The sequence below is a fragment of the Marmota marmota genome, unplaced genomic scaffold, assembly GCF_001458135.2.
Source record: "Marmota marmota marmota unplaced genomic scaffold, marMar, whole genome shotgun sequence".
Classification (NCBI taxonomy): Eukaryota; Metazoa; Chordata; class Mammalia; order Rodentia; family Sciuridae; genus Marmota; species Marmota marmota.
Window position 1 is genome coordinate 424730 of NW_025999874.1, and position 26865 is coordinate 451594.

Sequence of the window (26865 nt, forward strand, 5' to 3'; positions counted from 1 at the left end):
TGTGGGGACTAAGGAGAGCAGACCCAGGTAGGAGAAGAGGAGCAGGGCCTAGGAGGCCAAGGAAGCCAAAGAGGAGAGTTTGCATCGCAGTGGGCCAACCTCCAATTTAGGAGGGCTCATTTTGAATAGTGAGATTGAGGCACAGAGAGATTAATAACCTGCTCGAGGTTAGAAAGCTTGGAGGCAGAGTCAGGCCCAGAGAGCCAGAGCCTGCCCAGTGCTCCGCGTACCATGCTGAGATCTTCAGGAGCTCCTGGGACAGCTGCAGTTCCGAAGTTGGCATACTGGCACATCTGGCCTCCCCTACAGCAACACCAGAACCTGCTGGTCCCAGCCTCTCTGATCTCCAACCGTAGTTCTGAATCTGAACCTGTTGCCCTCACTTGGAATGCACCTTCTGTGGCTCCCGTTGCCCCCGAAGTTGAGTCCCTCCTCCTGCGTGGGCCTGCGAGCTCTTGCAGACATGGTCCTGCTTATTTTTGCACCCAGTCCTGGCTGCTCCCCATAAGCACTCTATACTCTTGTCCCCCAGGGTTACTTTACATGCCCCAAATAATCACCGTTAGGCCTTAGTGCTGGGCAAGTGCTACTCAATTTGCTGGCCCTGCCTTCAGTGGAAACCAGGAATCCTGGGTTCCAGTGCCAGCCCATCTGTCCCTCTGCCCTGGTCCTCTCTGGGCCTTGGTTTCTCTACCTGCAGGATGGGGTAGAGAAAGGCTCCTTGCTTTTCCTTCTGTGACTCCAGGAAAGAAGCAGGGGCCCCTTGATGTGGGGGACATTTCCGGGCAGGGCTGGAAGATCCCCTTTGCAGGTTGTCCCAGTGCCAGATGATGAGGAATGTGCCTGCCTGTGCCATCAGGAGGAGTGGAACCAGAGCTGCTCCTAATCATTAGGCACTAATTAATTCATTTACTGATGAGGTGTTGCCAGGATTTCTAGGCTTCTCCTTAATGCCCTCCCTCCTGCTCATCGGATCTTCAAAGGGATGGGAAACATTTCCAAAAATATCCATTTTCCCGTGATTCTTTGGGAGGACTGCTCAGCACAGCAATTAAAGACAAGGAGGTCGCATCCTCCCTGGCAACGGCACCCAGCGGGTGGGGCCTGTTTTCCTTCGGGGTCACCTCCTCTCTCCAGGTCAAAGCCTGCTGCCTAGGATGGCCCGGCCCAGAGAGGGATTCCACATGCCCCACCCCCTGTGTGGGGTGCCTTCCCATTAGCTCCACCAGCACCTCCTTTGATCAGGACAAGTGGCACATTCTGAATGTTATATAAGGTAATATAAATATTGCTCCAAGACAATAATAATAAACATCACAGCGATACCATATGTCAGGCACGGTTCTAAGTAAAACCCTGCACCAGTGAGGTGGAAGTCATGAATAGGACGGCTCCATCTCATGAATAAGGACACTGAGAGATTGAGTGACTGGCCTAAGGTCACACAGCCAGTGGGGGTGACTCCAGGGTCTGCAGGAAGCCTGCCTGGGTGGAGGGCTCAGCTCTGAACACTCTTTCATGCTGCCTCTCTTAAGGCAAAAACTGCATGCACAACCCCCTGCCCCCGCGCCCTTCCCACCAGGTCTCTGCCCCCAAGCCCCTCTCTTTGCAGACATTCCAGAGCAGCCTCTGGTCCCAGGCAGTTCATGTCCATTGTAGAGATACTGCATTCCCTTAGTTCCTGGCTTCCCAGTCCCCAAAGAACTTTCAGAGCACCCCATCATGGTGCCCTCTGCCCTGGGGGAGCTTAGCCCTCCTTTAGCAATTAGGAGAGCCCTGCCGCCTCATTGTCATTTCTGCCCAGGGCTGGGCACTGCACCAGACCAAGGTCCACTCACAGAGAGGCTGGGCAGAGCTTTACAAATCCACCGAACCCCATTTCCCTTCCAGTTCCGCGCAGCCAGAGCGCTACTTGGGCTAGAAAGGAGGCCACCGCCTTTCAGTCCAGGAGGCCAGGTTGAGGCTCCCTCTCTTGGGCTCAGCATCAACTTTCCTGCCCCACCCCCCAGCATCTCCTTCTGGTCCTGATGCTGCCAGCAGAGAGGCAGCTCCAGGCTAATGGTCCCATGGGAACCGTTGGAGCAGCTCCCTTTTATAAATGAGGAGAGGGCTCTGGCTTCCTCCCAGAGCTCTGTCCCTATGGGTTTCCAAGCCCAAGGACCAGAACTCAGCAGCTTCCCCAGTCCTCCTCCAGCTCTGTGGGTCAGTGAGAGCCGCAGAGAGGCCTGCAGAGGCCAGCAGAGATGGCTCAGGGCTCATTCTCTTTTGCAGTCAGTGAATTAAGTCAAGGAAACAGGATAAAGCTACTGATGCCAGAGAGGGATCTGGGGTGGCACAGGAAAGCCTCACCAGCAGAGGAGGCAAGACAGAACTTAGAACCCTTCTGTCCCTTCCCTTCTGAATTTATGACCCTGGTGTCCAGGGGGAGGGGGTCAGGTAGAAAGCCCAGTAAAAGGGACCCTTTAGGCAGCTCTGTCCATCCCAGAGCTCCAAAGCCAGGCAGCAGCCCTTAGGGTTTCTTGGAAGGTGACAGTTTGGGGCTCAGTTCTGGCTGATGGCTGCACAAACACCCACCCTTCCCAGACCATGCTCCTGCCTTCTTTCCCAAGTGCCGCAGGCCAGGCCAGGAGCAGTTGTAGCAGGTTCTAGTGCAGTAAGATCACTACCAAGCAAGACTCACCCGGTCACCTGGCATTTTCTGTCCAAGAATCCTTCCCCCCATGTTCCTACCACATGACCCTCCAAAATAAAGCCTGCTTTGGGGCAATGCCACCAGGGGACCTTCCTCGAGACCTTCCCAGTGAGCCCCCACCCCACATGAAACCCTGTCACACAAGAACCACCCTTGGAAACCTCCACCACCCACAGTCCTACAAGGAACCATGTCATTTAAATCCACTTGAGCTGTCACCACATACCTTCCCCCAGATCCTGCCCAGCTGTGTGAGCACTGACTCAGGGACCTCATCCTCCTTTTCTGCTGTGAACCCAAATGGGAGCATCTCAGAAGAGCACCCGCCATGGAATCTGCCACCTTATCAGGGCCTAGAGGGAGGCACCCAAGGGGTAGCCATGCTTGTTCACAGGCCAGTTCTGTGGCAAGTTCACGTCAGCTTAGGGGCAGAGCCGTGTCACCCAGAGGCAGTGGCTGCTGTAGCCCTGTGGGAGATGAGTGGATGGGCAGGAAATGGGATGATAAGAAAGGCTTCCATCCAGAGGCCCAGTGCTGGCCCAGATGAATGGATGGACAGACAGACAGACAGATGCCAAGCTATCACAGCTCTCTTCTTTTTCCAGACAGTGGCTACCGGGAGTGCCTGGCCAATGGCAGCTGGGCGGCACGTGTGAATTACTCTGAGTGCCAGGAGATCCTCAGTGAGGAGGTGAGCTGAGCTGGGCAGGCTGCCACCCAAGGGGTCGGCCAGGAACCCCAGCGTGAGCTGGATGCGAAGTGGCCAGCTGGGGCCTGGGGGGCAGAGGTGATGTCAAGGCCCTGCCCCAGGGAACATGACCGGCAGCTGCTAGGCAAGCTATACAGGGACAAGTAGGGTCCTGGTTCCTTCCCCCTCCCCCCGTGCCCACTGGAGGCTGCCTGCTGGGGGTGTAGTTAGTTCAGACTACAGACATGGTTGTGGGGTTCGCACGCATTTCTACCCCACACACCTGAGCAACACCAAGGTCCATGAGGACTGTCAGAACCAGACATGGAAGTAGGGATAGTGGTGCCATTTTAAAAATCCCCGGAGATCCTTTTAAAAATTTAAGTGTTTTGAGTAGATATTGCTTACACATAATACAAAATTCAAAAAGTACAGATGGGAATACAGTGAAAAGTCTCCCTCCCACCTCTGTCCCCAGCCAGTGGATTCCCTCCCCAGAGACAGCCGATTTGCCACTTTCTTGAGTGTTGTTCTGCACGTACAAGGAATTACGTGTGCGTGTACTTTTTTGGTTTTTACCCAAATGTCACATATCATACATGTTCCTTGACACCTTGCTTTTTTCATGTAGCCATCTATCCTGGAGACCCTTCCATGTCATTACAAAAGAGCATTTTCATTCTTTTTACATTTGCACATGCCCCATGGTCCATCTATGCCATAACTTACTGAACCGACCTTTATTCTCAGTCTTTGGTCCTTACAAACAGTACTGCCATGAATTCTCTCTTCCGGTGACATTTGGCAGAGGCACGAACGTCTCCATCCAGTGTTTCTGCTACCTCCGTCCCCCTCCACCCTGTCCCTCTGTCTCTACTCCCTTTATCCACAAGTGCTGAGGGAGACGGGGGTCATGGGCTGGAAGAAATAGAAAATGTAACCGAAAAGCAAAGTGAGCAGAAAGCAAATGGCAGAAGGGAAGCCATCCCAAGCCACCAGGGCCCCTGGCTCCTGGAGCGAGGAAGAGGCTGGTCTAGGCAGTCTTGAGGATTTCATTGCCTTCAAGATCTGAGTTGGAAAGGACCCTGGAGACCTTCCATCCCATCCTGAGTTTCCCAGCCCTTCCTGGTGGTAAGAAATCACACAAGAGCACTTGTTAGCCGCAGAGCTACGCCGAGCACCCAGTAGCTCAAGGTGCCCAGGAGGATCTGGGAATTGGTATTTTTAACAAGTGCCCCAGGGGAGCCTGCTGATGGGGCCAAAGTGGGAAACCTGGATCTGGTCCAACACCTTCACTTCACAGAAGGGGAGACTGAGGTCAGGGAAGTGGAGAGGCTTGCACAAGGTCACGTAGCCAGAGCCTGGAACCCGGGGCTTCGGAGTCCAGGTACCTGAATGAAGCAAGGTGGTTGTGGAGAGGACATCTTCCCCCCCGCCCCCAGCCCTGAGCACTCTCATAAGCCCCTCCCGGTTCCTTGAGCTGCTCAGCAATCTCCTTCCAGAAGTTGCAAAGGCAGGTCACTGCTTAGCCTAAATAATGACCAGCTCTTTCACAGTACTGCTCTGGCAGGGCGGCGGAGTTCCTTGGGGTGCAGAATGAGGGGTTTCCTGCCATCTCAGATTTCACAGGTCAGACCTGGGCTGGGCTGGCTTGGCCCAGCATCCCTACTGTCACACCTGAGCACAGAACATCCTGACTGTCAGCCGACCTGGGTGGTCCTGGGGCTGGGGAAGGAGCACCCTCCTGGACTGGAGGAGGGGTATGGGGTCCAGATTAGGAAAGTTGACCAGAGGAGATGGCCTTGGGTGGGTGGTGGGGTGGCCAAGAACCACTCAGAGGGATGGAAAACGCTCCCTGGCACACAATAGAGGAGATGAGACAGAAGGAACGGGGCTTGGGCTCAGAAAAGCAGATCCGTGCTGTGGTGGCTCTTGAGACCATTGTTCCTGCCCAGTGAGGGTGGCCGTGGGGGAGGTGCAGCTGGGATAGCATCTGTCTCGCAGGACAGATCTTCATCGCACCCACCTGAGGTCTGAGAGCCCTGCTGGATCTGCCATGGCAGAAGTCTCCAGCTGCCCCAGACATCTCCAGCTGTCCCACCATCGGACAGAGGGGCAGACAGTTGTGCCTTTCTTGGACATTGTCAAAGCTGCAGTAACCAGAGTTGTTCTCCTACCCCACCCCCGCATCTGAGCCTCCTGATTGTCAGGGTGAGGTCTTCAGGGTTCCCCGTCTCTCCTGCTCTAACTTAAGACCCTTCCTTCTAGTTGGCTGATGGAGGACACTCAGCAGCCCGTTTCCCCCCAGCTCTCTTCAGAGACTCCAGGGCAGGAGGTTGGTTGCCTCAGTCCTCCCTTCTCCATGTCCTGGAGGTCCCACCTCTGCCTGGGACCTAGGACTCTCCCTCTCTCCACCAGCAGGTTAGGCCAGAAAGGAGGAGAGCATCATTTCTCATGAGCACCCCCACTTTGGCAATATAGTGGGAACAGCATGGCCTTTGGGGGCAGACAATTTGGGGTTTGGAATCTGCTTCCAATGTTGCGTGTGATCTTTTATTTTTTTTTTTTTTTTATTTTTGATACTGGAGATTTAACCCAGAGGCACTTTACCTCTAAGCTATATCCCCAGCCCTTTTTTTTTTTTTTTTTTTTTTTAATTCGAGGTGAGGTCTCACTAAGGTGCTGAGGCCGGCCTCAAACTTGGGATCCTCTTGTCTCAGCTGGAATTACAGGTCATTGTGTGTGATCTTGAGCAAGTGGCTTCACCTTAGTCCCCTACAAGGGCTGAGAATAATTCAGTGGCTGTCCCCTGGAGATTAGGAGGGTGCTGTCTTGGCCTATGGAGGGTACCCACTCACCTGCTACCTCTCTGCCTCTCACCACCGGGGAGATCAGAGGAGGTGGTGGTGTACACAGGAAGGGATGAGAAAACCGTGAGTAGCAGGGACACCCTTTCTCTGTCTTGGTGGAACTGGCCTGCTTGCTTAGCTACTCTGGAATCAATTAATTTAATTAGTGAAAACACCATCCCTTCTGAGCCCCTCCAGATGTTGATAGGCTCCTTCTCCTCCCAAGAGGCTTAGCCCCTCCCTCTTGGAGCTGCAAAGAGAAAGTTTCCAATTGGGTGAGTGGCAGGCTGGGCTAAGCCCTAATGAAGTACCAGCGCCCCGGGGTGGAGCAAGTCTGTGAAATGGGACACCCAGAGTCCAGGCGCCCACAGCCAGGACCACCATGGGACAGGTCCCTGATTGGAAAGCCTGATTCATGTGTGGCCCAGCCAGGGGTCGGCAGCAAGTCCCCAGCACCACTCTGCACCAGTTCCCAGTATCAGTCCCCCCTACACACAACTGTGACCTCTACTGTGTCCTTCCCCCCTGTCCCCAACTCTCTCCTGCACCCTTGAATGCACTCAGTGCCCTCCCTTATGCTCTGCTGAGCACATGGAATCTGACCCTCGTGCACATCCTGGAAGGACAGGACTTGAGGACAGTAAAGGTACTTACTCTGGGGATCTGGGGATCTGGGCCAGGACAAGGGTTTCTGAAACATGGTGCTTAGGAACCACGTGGGCTTCTTGCTAAAATGAAGATTCCAATTCTGACCATCTGGAGCGAGGCTCAAACTCCACTCTTCTCAAGACTTCTGCAAGCTCCTGGATGCTGATGTCGCTGGTTCAGGGACCATGCTTTGCAGAGCCACGGATTGGGAATCTGCTAGCAAGATCAGGGGAGCAGTGCAGGAAGCCCAGGTGGAGAGGAAGAGACAATGTGGGTGGGCAGAGATGAAGAGATGAGGCCAGGGTGAGTGGAGGGAGCGTGGAATCCTCCTTGCTGCCATCCGGTCAGGCATAGGGACCGGTCTGACACCACCACCATTTTGGACTCGATAGTGTCTTGGAGACTCTGCTCAAAATCAAACAAGCAGTAATTGCTTGTGAGATTCTGGTCATGGAGGGCATAGCACAGTGGTCTCTGCCCAGTGCCCCTCTGTGTCACCTGCCTCAGGGAACCTGCTATTCTTAGGTATGCAAACTGGATGCGACAGAGTGCTGGTCAGCCCCCTGTGGTTGGCTTTTCCCATGTCCTTTGGACATCCAGCTGCTTCTGCAGTTCTTGGTGGCTGTCCCTGAAGCAGTCACTGTGTCTGGGTGTCCCTGGTCATCTCTTGGAGGGTCATTGGCTGTCCCTTGGGATGTTGCTGGTTATTCTCCTCAGGTGTCATTCAGGTGTCATTGGCCACCTCTCAGGGTATCACTGGCTTTTTCTTGGGGGAGGGTCACTAGCCATCTCTCAGGGTGTTGTTGAGTGTCTCTCAAGGAGCAGTCAGCTCAGGACCGTGCTGGCCAAATTTCTTGTTGGTGGTGGAAATTTCTAGGTGTCTCTGGCTGTTCTGTCCGTGTGTCAACTGGAAAGATTGGTCTCTCAGAGTGTTTGCGACTGTCTTAGTCTGTTTTGTGCTCCTGAGACACATACCCGAGACTGGGTAGTGTATAATGAACAGAAATGTCATGGTTCTGGAAGCTGGGAGATCCAGATGGGGGACTGGCACCTTTAAAGGCCTTCTAGCTGCATCATCTCCTGATGGGAGGGCAAAGAGGGTAGAGGAAGCAGGTGGGGCCCACACTCGCCCCTTGTAGGAAGCACCCATTCCCACGATGACAGCAGCAACCCATTCACGAGGGTGATGCCCTCAGCTCCTGACACCTCTGATAGGTCCCACCTCAAACCCCTCTGTCCTGGGGCTCAAGTTCCCAACCCATGAACTTTGTGGGACACATCCATATCTCAACAGTGGTCCTCTGTCGAGTATCTCTGGCCCTCTCTTAGTGACACTGCTGTCCCTCTAGCCATCTTCTCCAGCTGTTTCTCACTTGTATCAGGCTAGAGGTGGCTTGAACTCAGCCAGACACATCTCAGGAAGTCACATGGAACCTCTGTCCCCCTGGAATGGTCCCTGTTATCACTTTTCAGCCCGCTTGAAGAACACTCGGGAGCTCCCGCGCCCGCTGCAAAAGCCCTCAGAGGATTCTGGGCCCAGCATGAAGGAGAGCTCCCCAGACAGCACCTCGGTTGTCCATCCCTGCTTGTCCCCCAAGAAATGCACAAAGTCAGGTTTAAATTGCTGGCTGAGTAGCTTGGGCCGGTCATCCAGTCTCTTCGATGGGAAAACAAGGATGCAATGACCAGTCTCTGAGTCCAGTTGTGAGAAAGAAAAGCAATGACATTGGAGAGGTGCCTGGCTCAGTGCTCAGCATCCAGTAGGTGCTTAATAAATGACTCCTCCCTACCCCAAACCAAACAATCTAGGCCTGCCCTGATGGGCAGAGGCAGGGCTCCTAACAGATGGGCTCCCTGTGACTCTGCTCACTTGTCCCACCTGGGCCTTGTGAGTGAAGCCAGGATGTCCTGCTGTTCGTGGCTCTGCAGATGTTGTCATTACCCAGGGGCTTCTCAGCATGGATTTGTGGAAATTTTAATAAAAGGAAATTAAGTCCCAGCTGCAGACAGGCTCTGATGTGTGTGTGTATTCTGGAGCCTCAGGGTTGTGGCATCTGCCAGAGGCGCTTAGAGACCTCTGCATCTGCAGTGGTGGCTCAGGCCCCCTCTTTGTCCCCACCTTGTCCCTCTGTCTCTCCTGCCCTGCCTCCACGTACACGTCCATGGGTCCCAGCCCTTTTGAGGCTGGAGTTGCTAATGTGATTTCGTGGCATGTCCTTGAAAACCTCTACCCTAAAAACAAGTTCCTTCCTGGCCCCGTGAGCTCCACGGGAGGATGTCTCTTTGGAAGGGGTGCCGAGGGAGGGGAAGCGTGGGCGGGAGGGCATGGCCCCTCTGGGATGCCTGCTAGGTGTCCCTTCTTGTGTGTGTTTGGGCCTCGGTTTCTTCATCTGGAGAATGGGTGGGGCTGCTGCCTTGGAGCAGCTCTGACATCCGTGGATCCTGTACTTCTGACAGGAAAGTCCGTGAAGAGCCAGGAGCTCTGCGGTGCTCTGAAAGGCTGAGCAGGGCCTCTGCCAGCCTGTCCTTTCTCGGGTTTGCATATGGCCAGTTCCTGTGTGTCTTAATCCCCTAGCCCCACCCCAGACCAGCAAAGGGTAAAGGAGGGGGATGCCAGCAGGGACCCTCTCTCCAAGCCGCCTGCTTCCGTCTCCCCTGTTCCTTCCTCATAATCATGGAGCCCAGCTGTGTGCCAGGCTCTGGGTTTCTAGGCCCTACATTCCTGGGACCCAGAAAAGGGTGAGTGGGGGCTGTGCCCTCAGCAGGGCAGAGAGTGAGCCCTGGGCACCAGCCAGTCCCTCGTTGTAGGGCGGGAACCTGTTCATAGTCTTAGCCCCTTGATCTGCATGCGCAGGTATGAGGCAGTTTGGAGGTTGGAGTGGGGCGACCTGGAGGGAGTCCACGTACTTCTGGGGCTCTTTCTATAAAAGAAGTTACAGGTGCCCCTCTGACCCTTCCCTTGGGGTCACCTTGAGGGTCTGAGAACATAACAGACATGAAACCCCTCTGTGACTGCTAAGACTTCCTGTTCTTGGAGCTTAAGATTACTGGAAGGATGGGGGCAGTAGTTTCCTTCTGTATGTTAAATTAATTAAAAAATAAAATTAGGGAATTTGAGAGATCCCGTTCACTTTGAGAAGCCCTGGGCCAGGGAGAGGGAAGGCCCTAGGAAGGGAGCCAAGGAACCTAGACAGGTTTCCTTGGTTGCTAACGATTCTGATCCACAGTGCTCTCACCCCTCTCCTGGCAAATAAGAGCTGGCCGCAGCTACAGAGAGACTTAGGAGTGACCAGGAAGATGGTGACACAATACAAAAATGGGTGGAGGAAAGAGGTCTTGGAGAGCTGAGGTCTCTGCACCCACCAGGGCCACCAGGTGTTAGGACAAGATGGCAGCGTGGACAGGTGTGAGCTTGGAGCTCACTGTGGGCGGCATTCCCGGGGTGTTATGTAGAGATGCCATTTAACCCAGATTTTTCCCAACAGCACAAAGCAGTAGGCAGAGCCTGGGATTCAGGGAAGACTGGCTTCAGCTGGACAGTGCTGCTCCAGAGCAGTGCTCAACACCCAGGAGGGCCTGGGGAGGGGGCACCCCAGCATTTCTGCCCACTCTGTCCCCGCTGCCCTGAGCGCTTTGTCCAGCGGGTGCAGGGGCATGGCTATGCAGGAGCCTCACCTCCGCCCCTCTCTTCTGCTTCAGAAGAAGAGCAAAGTGCACTACCATGTCGCCGTCATCATCAACTACCTGGGCCACTGCATCTCCCTGGTGGCCCTCCTGGTGGCCTTTGTCCTCTTTTTGCGACTCAGGTGAGAAGACCCTGGCACTGCCTGCTGCTGTCCCTGGGTCCTCGAGCAGGGCAGGGGAAGTAGGATGCAGGGCAGCCCTGGGCTTCTGGGAAGGGGGCATTGCCTCTGCCTTCAGTGGGAAGAGGGTGGCATACATGGGGGTCTTGGGGGTCTTGGAGCTTCAGGAAGAGCCTGTCCTGGTGGCCTGTCCCTCTACAGAAACTACTGAAGGGGGCAGTGAGGAGGGACAAAGCCCAGGCTTCCCTGTGTCGCCCACACCTTGGCGGGTCTGTACCCATTTCTGGAGACTGGGCAGGTGGAGCCCTGGAGGTGGGGTGCCAGGAGTGACCTCCCCTCTTTAGTTTCAAATGAGCCACGGCCGTGGAGTGGGGGCAGGTGGGGAGCAGCGGGGGCTTCCTCGGAGGCCTGTCGTATTTGCTGACCCTCTACTCTCAATCCTGAAAGGGCTGGAGTGGAGGGGCACCTGCCAGGGAAAGGGGCACCCACAGTGAGCCCGGTCCACAGAGCATGCCCTGCCCTGCCCAGGAGCTCACGTTTGGGTGGTCACAGTCAGGAAGGGCCCCACAGGGCATGGAAAGAAGCTTGCTGCCTCCTCTCTCTGTGACAGCCAGCCAGCCCACTCTCTCTGAGCCTCAGTTTCCCCAGCCACACATCTGGACTGCCATGAGGCTGGCGGCCTGTCCCTCATTCTCTCTCTCCTCTTGTCATTCTGGTCATCTGCCTGCCCCTGCTGTCCCAGGAGTATCCGGTGCCTGAGAAACATCATCCACTGGAATCTCATCTCGGCCTTCATCCTGCGCAACGCCACGTGGTTTGTGGTCCAGCTCACCATGAGCCCCGAGGTCCACCAGAGCAATGTGGTGTGTCCTGGCAGGGGGAGCCAGCATGGGGACAAGCCCAGGATCAGAGGAGGGGCCCAGGCCAGGCCTCGTGCCCACAGAACAGGAGTGGGATCCTGAGGAGACCCCAGGTCCGGGTGGGGTGCTGTCACTGCCCCCACCCCACTCATCCTCACCTGTCTTTGGGGGGGGGGGCGGTCAGGGCTGGTGCAGGTTGGTGACAGCTGCGTACAACTATTTCCACGTGACCAACTTCTTCTGGATGTTTGGCGAGGGCTGCTACCTGCACACGGCCATTGTGCTCACCTACTCCACCGACCGGCTGCGCAAGTGGATGTTCATCTGCATTGGCTGGGGTGAGCGGGGCGGCCCCCGCCCCAGGCCGGATGCTTCAAGCCCTGCTGCCCCCTCCTCACCTGGAGTCAGGCCAGCGGCCGGGGCCTGGGAGCTGGAGGCCAGGTTGGATGGTGGGGTGTGCACCCTCCTGGGGGGGGGGACAACAGGACCATCATGAAGGTGTGTGAGCTCATGCTCAACCCCTGGTAACCCCACCCCACTCTAGGCCCTGGGCTGCACTGGGGTCCTCCAGACCCAGCATCCCCCCTCCCCAGGTTCCCCTGAAGGGCTCTGTGACTGCCTGTCTCTTCCTCAGGTGTGCCTTTCCCCATCATTGTGGCCTGGGCCATTGGAAAGCTGTACTACGACAATGAGAAGTAAGTCACCTGCCTCCCCTCCCCAAGCCCTGAGGTCCAGGCTCCCAGCCTAGCTCCATCAGACCCTCCCCAAGGACCCTGGGTCATTCTGCCTCCCTGCCAGACCCTGGCTTCTGCATCTATAAAAGCAGAGAGTTGGGGGCTGGATTCAATCCAAGTGTCCCTCCAAGTGCTCTGTCAGAGGTGGCTGGAGAGGCAGCAGCCTCTGGGCTCCTTCATTCCTCTTGCGCTTTAACAAGAACGTCTCTAGAGCCAAGCTTCCCAGGTTCTGAATGTTGGCTCCACCAGTAAACATAGGTATATGACCTTGGAATAATTACTGCTCTGTGCCTCAGTTTCCTCATCTGCAAAATGGGCATCCCACTAACAGTGCCTACCTCAAAGGGTCCTGGTAGGACTAGCATGTGTGATACATAGTAAGCATGTAGAAATAGAGCCTAGCGTGTTAGTGTATGCTATGTTAATGTTTTGATTAACACTTGTTTTAACAAAGATTCCATGGATTTATTGGAGATTGGTCCAGATGGCCTCAGAGGCTCTTTCCAGCTCTAAAGCTTTGGAGACTCTTGTTCCCAGTCACCCTAGAAGGGTGACTTCCGCTGTTGCATGGAGAAAACTAGATAGCTGTGTCTCATGGAGAATCACCTGGAAACTCTAAAAAGCGCTGATTCCTGGGCTGACCACAGAGAGAAGGATGTCGTTGGTCTGAGTTGTGACCTGGGCACCAGGGTTTTTTTTAACTGCTCAGTGGTTCCAATGGGCAGCTAAGATGGAGAAAGAGGCAGAAAAGGCGGGTGGATCAAACTGGTGAGGGGAAGAAGACAGAATTGTTGCCAACAAAGCATTTTCAGGATCCACTGACCATCTGACCAGGCTCCAGGTGCCTCCTGCTGCCCTCGGCCACAGAGGAAGCCAGCACACCCTCCCTTGCTGGGAAAAGGATAAGGAGACTTGGAATGGAGAAGAAAGTGGGTCTCAGTGGCTCTGAAGTTCCACCTGCTGGCCAAATATAGACACTGCAACAGAAAGAATGGGAGTTGGAGACATCAGAAAGAACTAGCAAACCAGAAGACCTGACCCTCCGACAGCTGGGTTTGGCTTGCGTGGTGCTGTTCAAAAACTTGATTTTGTAGCCACCTTTAAAAATCAACAGGTTTCACATAAGATCTCAATTTCTGTTTTATGGGAGCAAGATGAAGTCTAGCCACTGTGGGTCTCTGCCCACAAGGACATAGGGCTTCCAGTTTGTCCCACCCACTCCCTGGAACTTGCTGGAGGGCAACTCAGGAAAATGCAAAGCAATTTTGTCTCTTGCAAACAGGTAGTTCCTGTGAAATTGTCCCCATTAAGGTCATTCATGTTGCAATTTAAATAATTCAGATAGAGCCTGGCACAATGGCACACGCCTGCAATCCCAGCAACTCTGGAGGCTGAGGAAGAAGAAGGATCGCACTTCAAAGCCAGCCTCAGCAATTTAGCCAGGCCCTAAGCAACTTAGAGAGACCCTGTCTCAGGAAATAAAGATGGCTGGGGATGTTGGTTATTTATTAAGTGCCCTTGAGGAATTGAAGTTTTTTAAAAAAAAAATTCAGACAGATTCTAACTGTCAGTGTCTATTTCAATAGCACCATGCTCAGCCACAGCCACCACCAGGGGACCACAAGGAGGAACAGAGGAAGCAGTGCTCTGTTGGGCCCCGGCCTATTCCTGGGCACTCAGTGGTCTTCTCCACCGTCCCTCCCTGCCAGGGTCTGCTATCACTTTCCATCTCAAACAGAGGCTGCTGTCCACACTGCAGGTGGGATAACTGAGGCACTGCAGTCAACTGGCTTGATCTTCTGTCAGGATTGGAATTGGGGCACCCACATCCTGACTGCCAGCCCCAGTCCTGCCCTGGCCAAGCACTACCCTTCCCTGTGCCACTGAAGTGGATCCAGATGACGCCACCCCCCCTTCCTCTGTGACCTTCTAGGTGCTGGTTTGGCAAAAAGCCTGGGGTGTACACCGACTACATCTACCAGGGCCCCATGATCTTGGTCCTGTTGGTAAGAACCTTGGCGGGGGGCTGGACAGGGCACAGTGGGAAGGGGCAGTCAGTACCTGCTGTGGACAGAGAGGACCCTCTGCCCAGAGATGGGGACCACTCAGAGGAGCCCAGGCCAGGACTATGTGGGTGTTAATGAGGGGGAAGGAGAGCAGTGGGGGACATTGAGGCCAGAATTGAGAAGGCTGGGGACCTAAGCTGTCCCCTCCACCCACCACGACATCCTGCACACATCCATGCCCCCCGTCTCCATCCGTGTGCTCAACTTGCAGATCAACTTCATCTTCCTTTTCAACATCGTCCGCATCCTCATGACCAAACTCCGGGCATCCACCACATCTGAGACCATTCAGTACAGGTACCAGTCCCCTCCCCACCCAGGGGCTTCAGAGTGCCAGCCTCTGAGCAGGTCTCTCCTGAGACCTGCCACCTCCCACCCCAGCCAGAGGCCCAGCTCCCTCCTGGACAGGCTGTGACTCTGGGTCCCCAACCCCCTACCCCAGGAAGGCTGTGAAGGCTACTCTGGTGCTGCTGCCCCTCCTGGGGATCACCTACATGCTCTTCTTTGTCAACCCCGGGGAGGACGAGGTCTCTCGGGTCGTCTTCATCTACTTCAACTCCTTCCTGGAATCCTTCCAGGTACGGGCCCTCCCCTCGCCCCAGCGCTGGAGGGCCCTCAGCGGCACCTGCTCCGGTGGGGATTCTCCTGGGAGGAGGGGCAGAGCTGGGGGCAGCCTGGAGTCTGGGTGGGCCCCCTACCCCTGCCCAGGCCTCTGACGTCCCCCTGTCCCCCCAGGGCTTCTTCGTGTCTGTGTTCTACTGTTTCCTCAACAGCGAGGTGAGAACCCGAGTCAGAGCTGGGCTCAGGATGCTGAGGTCCACGGGGGCAGGAGGGCTGGCTTCCTGCTCCCAGGTCCCAGTAGGATGCTGCTCAGAGCCCCCGAGGGCCTGCCTGTGTGTCCAGGCACCCTGTCCTTATGCATTGGCATTGGGGGGCAGAAAGCTGGGCCAGGAAGCCCTGGGGCAGGGTTTGGGGGGGGAGTACAGTGGGCGGGGGGAGGGGTGTCACAGGGCTGAGGGGAGGGATTTTGCATGGCAAAGGCCAGGTGGCACCTTGATGCCAATTAAGAAAAGGTGTTCTTTCCTAACTTGAGAGAAGTGTCCCAACAAACATGGCCGTGAGAACGTTAGTGACATGAATGTTTCACCTGTGCTTGTGTGAGGGGATCCTGAGCCCCCAGTCAGACCAGACATCATGCTCTGCTCTGTTCCCACAGGTCCGCTCTGCCATCCGGAAGAGGTGGCACCGGTGGCAGGACAAGCACTCCATCCGTGCCCGTGTGGCCCGCGCCATGTCCATCCCTACCTCCCCGACCCGCGTCAGCTTCCACAGCATCAAGCAGTCCACGGCTGTCTGAGCTGCAGGCCATGGAGCGGCCCCCTGACATCTGTGGCTGGGAGGATGATGGCCCCTGTCTGTGGAGGCTACCGGCACTTTCCCACTCCCTCCCCACCCGGAGCTGTGGCCCCTGAGAGCCCGGGAGGGCCCCTCCACCCAGCAGTTGTTCTAGGCTTCTGAGTGGACAGCGGCCTATAGGACTGGGCTGGGCTGGGCCCAGTTCTCCCTGAAGAACGACACTGGAATGGAAATGGGAAGCAGGAAAGCCCTCAGCAGCACATGGGGCTCCCCAAGAGCTATCTTGTCTCAGAGCACAAAATGGCCAGCCCACTGGAGAGCTGGGGTCCTCAGCAAACTGGGGAGGCATTCACTGCCCAGGGCATCCTGGGAAACTCTCATGACACATCTATTCACCATCATGCCTCCAAGCATTAGCCTACCACTGAGAACCAAGGTCATGTCGTTTGGTCTGGAGCCCTGGGTGTATCATTAGAAATTGGATCACATCATCAGATATTGGGCCACATCACTAGAAACCAAACCCAAGCCGCCAGAATGTCATCGGCACTGTGGCGCTGCCACCAAAAATGCCCTGCCTTGCTGCTTGCACCCTTGGACACTTACTACCTGTGGGACTCTCCGGCTTCCCCTCTCTTCCCCACTGACAGTGTCCTTGTCCTGACTCCTGCCACTTGCTGCCCCTGGGAGTCTCCCATCTGTGAGAAGATGGGGGCAGGGGTTGGAGTGGCCTGTGAACAAGAACCAGGGTGTGCCCCAGCCAAGGCCAGTCTCCTTTTGAGGAGGGAGAGAGCCCTTGGGGCCTACAGCTGCTGGCTTCGGGACTGCCTCTGGGGCAGGGTCACCCATTGAGCAAAGGGAGAAGGGCCCCTCTCTGCCTGAGTGCTCTAGAGCAGGACAAATGGCTTACCTGCCTCCAGAGTGTGGACTGGCCCACCCCCACACTGGACCCCCGTGTCTAGGGGACTGGGCAGCTAGGTCAGGGCTCTGCAGTGGGGAGGCAGAGGTGCCCGCTGCGGGGGTGGCTAGTGTAAATAATAATATTTATCTTTTCAACCAGCATCTGAGAAAGCCTGGACTCTGCCAGGGACAGGGGAGAGAGGGTGCCTGAGAGACGCAGATGCCGGGAAACCCTGATCATCGCTCAGGGCTGCTGGAGGGGCAGGGGTGGGGACTTGGAAGGAGATGGATCTGGCCTGCTCTTAGTAAGGAGGTGAATCAGGGAGGGAAAGGACATGATCAGTAAGGTTGGGAAACTTTGCGATGGCAGGGGACAGGTGGAACAAAGGCATGGCCACGGGACCCTACAGGAGAGGGTCCAGCCCCAGGGAGGAGCAGAGCTGGGGAGCAGGCAGCGGAGGTAGGAAGCTGGGGCATCAGACTAATTTAACTGTGGTGCCCGGAGTCGGCCGCTCCTGCAGCGGGTGGGGAGGCCCTGTGGGAATTGCTAGGGTGTCCTTGAAGGACATATGGGGTGCCCTGTTCTGCCAGTTCCCCAAGCTCTGTGCCCTTAAGTAGAGAGATAGGGACAGGGAGACTCAGGAGTCCCAGGACAGGGATGGGCCAATGGCTCCCAGAGCAATTTAGGGTGTGAGGTGGGGTGCCCTGCAGGGAGTAGCCCTGCTGGCTGACAGGAGGGACCAGGCTGACTAGTGAGTGTCAACAGCCACAGCTGAGCTGTGGAGACGGGGTTCTCAACTTGCCTTTCACACAGTGTGGCAGTGAGGAAGCAGAGCTTTCCCCGGATGGGAGCCTGAGAGGGCTGCACAGACTAGCCCCTTCCTGCTTGGGCCCCTGGTTGCCCCAGCTGTCGGGGAACCTTCTATGGGCTTCTCTCAGTGTTGGACCCTATGGGAGGGGAGAGGGGAGCAGCCATCCAGAATGGATGCTGGGGACACCTCTCAGAGCCCCTGACCTTGGAAGGCCATGGGGCCTGGCCATGGGCAGAAAAGCCCAGCAGGCAGGGCTGGTCCAGAGGAGCCTGGGCCCTCCCATCCAGAGACTGTATTTGGGGGGGGGGTGCTGCTTTAGGGCACAGTGGGGAACGTCTGAGCCCCAAAGATCTGCAGCCCCCATGCCAGGGCCGGAAGCCCAGAGCTTCACCCATCTGCAGCAGGTGTGTTCCGGGCTTCAGGGTTAATGCAGGCCCAGACCAGGCCACTCTGCTCCAAGGTTTGGCTTGTGGGCCGGGGAAGGCCCCATGGGAGTGAGCAGGGTGTGGCACCCCTCACAGCAGCAGCAGGATGGAGGTCACTGGGGTCTCCCCAAGTCCTGAGTTCAGGCCCCTCCCTTACGCCCTGAAGAATTTTTCTCCACACCACACCCAGGGGTCGATGCGCCCTGAATGTACCCACACCTGAGCCCATTTCTCCTTGAGACCCTGCTCATAGTCATAGAACGGACACACTATTCTTCCAGTTCAGCTCCCCCTCCCTGACAGACAACACAAACCCCTCCCTGAGGTCTTCATTGTCCCTTCTAGGTCCCTGTGCTGGCCGCCCTGGGGCCAGGACTGAGGAGCAGGCCAGATCTGGGGAAATCAAGTATTAGGGAGGGAGGTTAATCAGGGCCATTGGTAGACTGGTTTTGCAATCCACAAAATCCTTCATAGCGTGTCTCGCCTAGTCTTCAACTAGCCAGGGAGGTAGGAACCAGCCCATTTTGCAGCTGAAGAAATTGAGGCCTAGTGACCCCCTGAGATGGAAGCCTTCTGGCTCCAAGTCCAGGGCTCCTTCTGGCCCTCAGGTGACTGGAGTCCTGGGGGCCTTGGGCTGGGAGGCCAAGACTGACGAGGCAGGTCTGGGGCCAGAGGGCTGAGGAGGCCACAGGGTTTTGGATTGATCTGAAACGCGTCCCACATGAAGATGTGACCCGCCACGGCTGGCCCAGCCAGTGTCCAGCAGCTGAGGCCAGCTGGCAGGAGCAATCCCGGCTCTGAGTCTCTGGCATCTCTTCCTCGCCTCCTCCCACCTCCCACCCCTCCACTCTCTAAAATGATGCTGAGCTTCAAACCACGTAGCCCAGGCCCCCAGAAGCCATGGCAGCCCTCTCTGCACCCCAGGCCATCTAACCCTGTGAGGGAGCCGCTGGCCTCCAGCTCAGAGGTGTCTCATGGTCATCTCATCCAGCCCCAGCTCCCAACTCATCTGCCCAGTGGGCCCAAACAGAGCAGGTGCTCTATACAGCTCATCCCCAGCAATCCTGAGCAGCATTGTGTTTTGGAGCATCAGGTCACACACATGAATCTCATCTATTCTTCCTATTGCCCTGCAAAGGAGATGCTATTATCCCCCATTTAACAGGTGGCAGAAGTGAAGCCCAGAGAGGTCAAGAGACCTGCCCAGGGCACCCAGCAGTGGCATGTCTGCATGAAAACCCAAGGTGGCTTCACACTGCCTGCACAGTGGTATAGGACACTTTGCAAGGTTACCCTCTCTGACCCACTGCCTCCTCCAGTACCTTCCCCAGGGACATTTTTCTGTTTTCCAATCTGTAGACAAACAGCATTCAGAGATGAGTTGGCCATAGGATCTGGAGCCTATACAGCACAGGCTTCAAGTGCCCCCAGTGTCCCCAGGTCATCCCAGCTCCACCTCTCAACATGGCGTCCTGCCTTTCCCTCTAGCCCAGCAACCCCTGCAGATACCGCCAGACAGGCTCAGGGTCAAGAGAGGCCTGGGCCCTGTCCATTTCTCAAAGCTCTTGGTGACAGAAGCACCAATGAGTTCATCATTTGGATGAAACTCCAGACTGCCACCCAGCCCCTTCTGTCCCTCCAAGTCGTTCTGGACAAAACCCTGCCACCCTGCTTCATTGTGCACTGGGCCAAGGCAGGTGAGGACAGGGATGGGGGCTCTTAGGGACCCAAGGAGGCTGGTGAAAACTAGCTGGGGCACCCACCTAGGGTGGGCATCATAGTAGGTAGGCCCGAGCTCCTGCTTCTCTCCCCTTCATTGCTGGGGTGGGGGAGGGAGCAGATGGCAAGCCAGTCCCTTCCCAGGTCTGCACCACCTCCAGCTCATGCCTGGGCCAGCAGGTTGGGGCAGAAGAGAGGCCAAGCAGCAGGGTGCTTTCCCTGCCTGCCTAAGCGGATACCTACTGCCCCTGAGTGGGTGAAGATAAATGTTCCAGACGCTGCCTAGGTCCAAATGGAAGGCAGAGACTTTGCCACTGGTCTGCCCTAGGCAGCCCCCTGAGAGTTCAGGTCCTGGCCGAGGTGGGGACAGGGGAGAGAGCAAAGCAGCCAGTGCAGGGGCTGTCATCAAGGTCAGGATCAGGAGTCTGCAAAGTCTTACAGCAGGATTACAGCAGGAGAGTGGACCACAGCCCCAAAGGGCACCAGCCACTCGTGTGAATGTAATGATCAGGGCACAAAGTGGCCACCCCGAAGGGCAAGCCCAGGGCTGATGGGCTGGGCTGGGGTAGGTGGGTGGGGGTTCTGGGGAAGCAGTGACTGAGGCAGGGACCGCCTTCAGCAAGCTGGGTCCCAGGAAGAGACATGGAGGGAAGGAGCCTTCAGAGAATCCTTTGAGCCTGGGGCACCAGGAGCCTAAGGGTAGATCAAGGAGGAAGGACAGGAGCAAGCTCTGTCGAGGGTACCCATGTTTCCTTTCTCTCTTCCTTTCTTTCCTTTTTCCCCTCTCTTTCTCCTTCCCTTCCCTCATTCCTTCCATCCATCCTTCCTTTCTCTTTCTCTCTCCCTCTCTCTTTTGTACTGTGGATTGGACCCAGAGCTACTCTACCACTGAGCTACATCCCCATCCTAGTTTATTTTATTTTGAGACAGGGCCTCACTAAATTGCCCAGGCTGGCCTCAAACTTGCCATCCTCCTGCTTTAGCCTCCTGAGAGTCTAGGATTACAAGTATGTGACAAGGTGCCAGGCTGGTTCCCAAGTTTGCTGAACCCCCAAGTTTGGGGACACATGCCGGCCTGATAGGATTCTGAGGAACCACAATGAGACCTGTCCTGAGGACTGGGCCAGCCCAGGGGATGAGCCGGTTCTTGTTTTTGTTGTTTTGGGTGTGATAAAGCACAAGTTGTAAAACTTACTATTTTAGCTATGTTAAAGTGTAAAATCCAGTGGCATTAAATCCATTTGCACCCCATAAATCTGTTCAGTTGTTATATAACAATAAAAATATACTCACAATGTTGTGCATTTGTTTCCCCAAACGGAAACCCCATTAGCAGTCACTCCCCAATCCTCCTCCCCCAGGCCCTGGCCCCCATGAATCTGATCTCTATAGATTTGCTCTTATATTCCAGATAAGTGGAGTCAACCATTTGGTATTTGTCCTTTTGTCTGGCCTTTTTCACTTACCATAATATTTTAAGAAAATATTTTGTTTTGGGGCTGGGGTCGTAGCTCAGTGGTAGAGCACTTGTCTAGCATGTGTGAGGCACTGGGTTCGATTCTCAGCACCACATATAAATAAATAAATAAAAAGTTCAACGACTAAAAAAAATTTAAAAAATATATACATATATTTTGGTTTTTAGTTGTTGTTGGACACAATACCTTTATTTTACTTTTATGTGGTGCTGAGGATCGAACCCAGCACTCCCCATGTGCTAGGGGAGTGCTCTACCACTGAGCCACAACCCCAGCCCCTTACCATGATATTTTCAAAGTTCACCCACATTATAGCATGTATCTACCCACTTCTCCTTTTCACAGCTGAGGACTTCCCACTGTGTGGCTGGACCATACTTTATCTATTCAACGGATGGTGGACACTTGGGATCTTTCAATGTATTTCAAGTCTTCCTGCACAGTATTGCTATGAGCATGTATGAATTTTTGTTTGGACGCCTGTTTTCAATTCTTTTGGATGCACACCGGGGAGTGGAATTGCTAGGTCATGTGATGATTCTCTGCTTAACCACCAAGTTGTTTTCCCCAGTGTCTGCGCCATTTTGAATTTCCACCAGCGGTGCATGAGGGTTCTTGTTTCTCCATACTGTCACTTGTTACTGTCTGGGTTTTTTTGTTTTTGTTTTTGTTTATAATTTCTATCCCAGTGGGTGTGTTGGTCCTTGATTTTTAAAAGACCCAAAAGTCCCTGCTTGGGAGCAGGGCCCTGAGTGAGGGCCTATCCTGCTCATCATAGCTGGGGGCCAGAAACGGTTTTAGGGTCACAGCCCTCAGCAAGGGGCTTCCCGACCAGAAAGCATTTAGGTGCCCCAATTCAGACAGGTGTGCTCCATAGGGACACTGCCTTAGGCTACGATGAGACCTATCCAAGCTGACCCCTCTCCCAATCATCTCCTGACCAACAGTAAGAACTCTCTTGAAGGGGCAGCCAGCAGCTGGGTCCTGCCCACTCTCCACACCAGCTGGTGGCACGTCATTCAGCTCTGTTGGTTTTCTGATGTGTTTTTGACAGTTCAATTGTCATTGTAATTATTGCTTGTAATCTAATTAAATGTTACGTTAATGGATAAATCAGAAGTACACAAACGAGGAGAAATGTTCATTATGAAAATTCAGCGGAATGCTTTGGAAGCCACAAAATAAACGAGTCACAAAAAGCAGCTGTCAAATTAGGTGTTGGCAAGACAAATATATAAATAATTAGGGGGGAAAGGGCTATCAAAATCTAGATGAGTCATGCAGACTACTTTGCAAGGTCCTTTAAACTTGCTCTCCACTTCAGAACATCCAGAAACCCAGAGCCCAGAGCAGAAAAAAAAATGTGGAAACAAACAAAATCTAGAGCTGGGTGCTGGAGATGGCGTTTCCATGATGAGATGTTCCCAAAGAGAGTGACTCGGAATTGGAAAGGATGGACACACTGTGGACGAGGAAGATCACCACTTGCTCTTTTGAGGTTAAATTAGCATGTGTGTCATCTGTGGAATCGTGTTCCCAAAAAGACCTGGTGAAGTCCCCATACCTGCGAGTGTGAACTTATTTGGAAATCAGGTCTTTGCAGAGGTAATTAAGTCAAGATGAGATCATTCAGCTGAGCCCTAAAGCCATTGTCACTAGAGTTCTTATTAGAAGAGGCACAGGGACAGAGGGGGGGGGGGCAAGCCATGTGGCACAGAGGCAGAGATTGCTACCAGGAAGGCAGTGAGGCTTGCAGCCACCACCAACGAAGAGACAAGAGATATTCCACCCAGACTCAGAGGGAGCACCCCGCTGATGTGACATGTTGATTTCAGGCTTTGTTTTAGACAAACCCCATGGATAGGAAGCTTAAACAACATTTATTTCTCATAGTTCCAGAGACCTAGAAAAAGCTCAAGATCAAGGTGCCGGCTGATTCAGTCCCCAGTGAGGGCTTCCTCCTGGTTTGCAAAGGGCCCCAACAGAGATCATCTCCCTCATGTCTCTTCTACAAGGGCACAAATTCCATCCTCCTCTTGACCCAACTACCTCCTAAAGGCCCCACTGCAAATGCCATCACCTTCAGGTTAAGCTTCAGCATGTGAATTTTGAGAGGACACAACATTAAGTCCATAGCAGACTTCTGGCCTCCAGAACTGTGGGAGAAACAAACATTGTTTTATCCATCTTGTTTGTGATCATTTGTTAAGGAAGGTCCAGAACTGAAACAGAGCCAGCATCTGGGACTCCTGACTTCAAAGCCAGCTCTCACCATTATTTGAGTTCCCTCTTCCTGACTGGAAGTCTACCTAGCGGGAACAGTGGCACAGAATCCAGTGAAAATGTTTCATTTCCAGTGAAAATGTTTGAGCAAAATCCAGTGACTTCACCAGCGCAAGAACCCACACCCTTCCTAGCTGGGGCAGTTTAGGTTTTTCTGAGCCTGACTGTTACTCATTCGTGATTAGGTGGGTTAGGGTAAGGTTAAGCTGCCATAACAAAGAGGCCCTAACAAGCCAATGGCTTATTATGGAAGACATGTATGTTTCTGGTGGGAATGCTCAGTGAGCATCAGACATCCAGGGACCCAGCTCCCTTCACTTTCTTTCCATTCCTTAGGACATGGTCCTCCTCGTCATAGTCAAAACCAGATCACTGGCCTGTCCTTGTTTCAACTTGTGAGAAAGGGACAGACAGAAGGGACGAGGAGCTCCACAGTCTTTCATCCAAGGTCTCCAAGGGCTCACATCATTTCTGTTCAGTTTCTACTGGCAGAAACTGAACCATTCTAACCACATGAATGTGTGCCTGGTGGAAAGAGGGACAGATTTTGAAGGACAGCTTGAGGTCTCAGGGCTAAAGAGTGGGACCCAGACGACATCTTCACCAGGGCCAGTATTGGGGAACACAATCTTGGAAGGGACCCTGTGCCCTGTGCCAGTGTCCTCGGCCAAGGATCACGCAGCTTTATGACTAGGTAGGTGTGGCCCTGGTTTCCAGGATGGGTGGCCAAGCTGCTCTGTGACAGAGAGCCACACCCAGGCCTGGCAGGGGAGTTAGGCTGTGGGCAGCTGCCACCCGGGGACAACACAGTAGGTGGCTGAGGAGGATGGCGTGCCTGGGTTTCCTCCTCCTGGTAGGCTCACTCCTCCTCCTTATCAGCACCATGGCCCAGGGGGAGTTCGGTGTGGTCCACGTGGTGTCCGAGAACTGGAGCAAGGACTACTGTATCCTGTTCAGCTCCGACTACGTCACCCTACCCCGAGACCTGAGCCACGCCCCCCTCCTGCCCCTGTACGACGGCACCATGGCAGCCTGGTGCCCAGGAGAGGATTCCTTCCACCAGGCCCAGCCCAGCTCCCCCAGATCACAGCCCCTCCGCCACACCACCGCCATGGTCATGAGGGGCAACTGCAGCTTCTACGAGAAGGGCTGGCTGGCTCAGGGCCGAGGCGCCCACGGGCTGCTCATTGTGAGCCGGGTCAGCAACCAACAGTGCTCAGACACCACGCCAGCATCCCAGGACCCCCGCAAGCCCCTGCCAGACCTCACCATCCCTGTGGCCGTGCTGCGCTACAGTGACATGCTTGACATCTTCAGCCACGCTCGCGGCAATGCCATCATCCACGTGGCCATGTACGCGCCCCCGGAGCCTGTCATGGACTACAACATGGTGGTCATCTTCATCCTGGCTGTGGGCACCGTGGCCGCAGGAGGCTACTGGGCCGGCATGACTGAGGCCGATCGGCTGCAGCAGCTCCGGGCCCGAGGAGGAGGGGGGCCTGGAGGTCACAATCAGCCACAAGGAGCAATAGCCGAGGGGTCTCAGGGAGGTCAGGAGGATGAGGAGGATGAGGATTCGCCAGTGGACTTCACACCAGCCATGACGGGCGCCGTGGTCACCATGTCCTGCTCTATCATGGTGCTGCTCTACTTCTTCTATGATTGCTTCGTCTACGTCATGATTGGGATCTTCAGCCTGGGCGCCGGCACCGGCCTCTACAGCTGCCTGGCACCCCTAGTGCGTCACCTGTCCCTGTGGCAATACCAGTGGCCTGGCAGTCGGGCCTATCTGCAGATGTCCCTGCTGCTGCTGGCAGGCCTGTGTGCCTTGGTGACCCTCCTCTGGGTCAGTTACCGCAATGAGGACCGCTGGGCGTGGCTCCTGCAGGACATACTGGGCATCACCTACTGCCTTTTCGTCCTGCGGCGCGTGCGGCTGCCCACACTCAAGAACTGTGCCTCCTTCCTGCTGGCCCTGCTGGCCTTCGATGTCTTCTTTGTCTTTGTCACACCCCTCTTCACCAAGACTGGGGAGAGCATCATGGTGGAGGTCGCTGCAGGCCCAACAGATTCTTCCAGCCAGGAGAGGCTACCCATGGTGCTCAAGGTGCCCCGGTTGAGCTTCTCGGCCTTGACACTATGTGACCAGCCCTTTTCCATCCTTGGCTTCGGTGACATTGTGGTCCCCGGCTTCCTGGTTGCCTATTGTCACCGCTTTGATGTGCAAGTCTGTTCTCACCAGGTCTACTATGTGGCCTGCACCATGGCCTACGCCGTGGGCCTGCTGGTCACCTTTGTTGCCATGGTTCTCATGGAGATGGGCCAGCCGGCCCTACTCTACTTAGTGTCCATCACCCTGATCACCAGCCTGGCTGTGGCTGCCTGCCGCCAGGAGCTCACCCTCTTCTGGACGGGCCAGGACAAAGCCAAGGTGCCTGCCCAGCCTGGGGCAGGGCTCTGTGTTGCCCCGGTGGCTGGCTCCAAGCAGAAGCAGGAGGGCGCAGCGGATGGCCACCCCGCTGGCGAGTTTGAGGTGGTCAACAACCAAAGCACAGAAGACATATACGTCAACACTGGGGAGGACACAGCTGAACTGTTCACCATTTCTGAGGATGAAACCATCAGTCCAGAGGGCCACAGTGACAGTTCTGAGGGCTGGAGCGATGCCAACCTGGATCCCGATGAGCTGCCCCCCAACTCTCCCAGGTCCTCAGAGGAGCTGATACCATCGATGCCAGTGATGCCGGTGGCCATGCTGATCCCACTCATGCCGCCACCCCCACCCTCGGAGCTGGGCCATGCCCACACCCAGGCCCACGACGCCAGCCTGCCCTGGACAGGGCTCCACAAGAGGAAGGGCTTAAAGGTAAAGAAGAGCTTGTCCACACAGGCTCCCCTGTAACTGGAGGCCCTGGGACCTTGCCTCTACAAGGGCCGGCAGAATATTGCAGAGCAAAGCCACGCGTGGCAAGAGAGAGATTGGGGCATTAGAGAAATTCCATATCCACCCGAGGAGCCTGTGTGTTGTTAGGACTAAAGCGTGAAACCGTCGCGGGACAAGTCTGCGCACGGCCGGGGGTGGGCGGTTCCTTGGGAGTCGGTGCCTCTCCCAAATCATGCCAAGGGGAAACTGAGGCCTGGAGAGAACACATGACTTGCACAAGTGCACTTGGCACATCAGGATTTGCTTCCAGGGCTCCCTGGGCCGCTCATTTCCCTCCCCCTGCCTGCCCAGACCTGCAGGTCAGCGTCAGCTCCTTAACCTGCCAATCAGCCCACATTCCGACCCCGCCACTCCCGGCCCCACTGCCCATTCTCCCTTGCTCAAGCCAATGGGACCATGGCTGTTCCTTGACCCGTCCATGTCCTCTCCCCCTCTCTCCGCACATGCTGCTCCCTGGTTGGGATATCCTTCCCACCCCAGACAGAAATACCCCAAACCAGACCCCGGGCTCACTAGAAAACCCCTCAGCATCCTTAAGCCTGACTCACATTGTTCTGCTGAAGGTCTCTGATCAAGTCATCCTGGACACCAGCACCCAGCCCAGCACA

General features: G+C 55.2%; 2 protein-coding genes across 5 annotated transcripts in view; both read left to right on the forward strand.

Annotated features, from left to right (window-relative positions):
* The window catches only part of Crhr1 (corticotropin releasing hormone receptor 1), a 41151-nt gene extending 24901 nt beyond the window's left edge, over window positions 1-16250 (forward strand). For 2 of the 4 annotated variants that reach the window (XM_015507179.2, XM_048786339.1), the window contains 10 exons: window positions 3298-3383; window positions 10577-10683; window positions 11423-11543; window positions 11725-11878; window positions 12175-12235; window positions 14208-14280; window positions 14552-14637; window positions 14783-14918; window positions 15076-15117; window positions 15557-16250. In XM_015507179.2, coding sequence (XP_015362665.2) covers window positions 3298-3383; window positions 10577-10683; window positions 11423-11543; window positions 11725-11878; window positions 12175-12235; window positions 14208-14280; window positions 14552-14637; window positions 14783-14918; window positions 15076-15117; window positions 15557-15697 — 1007 coding nt within the window. In that variant the 3' untranslated portion in view covers window positions 15698-16250. The remainder of the gene's footprint in view (window positions 1-3297; window positions 3384-10576; window positions 10684-11422; window positions 11544-11724; window positions 11879-12174; window positions 12236-14207; window positions 14281-14551; window positions 14638-14782; window positions 14919-15075; window positions 15118-15556) is intronic. The other 2 variants (XM_048786335.1, XM_048786343.1) reach the window with 2 other exon arrangements.
* Window positions 16251-24139: 7889 nt separating this feature from the next.
* Window positions 24140-26215, forward strand: Sppl2c (signal peptide peptidase like 2C). The gene has a single exon (XM_015507181.1). It carries the CDS (start codon window positions 24140-24142, stop codon window positions 26213-26215), a length of 2076 nt encoding a protein of 691 aa, XP_015362667.1.
* Window positions 26216-26865: the final 650 nt, after the last annotated feature.

Bases quoted from the DNA above. Each gene is read 5' to 3' on its own strand.
- Sppl2c (XM_015507181.1), top strand. From the start codon at position 24,140: ATGGCGTGCCTGGGTTTCCTCCTCCTGGTAGGCTCACTCCTCCTCCTT.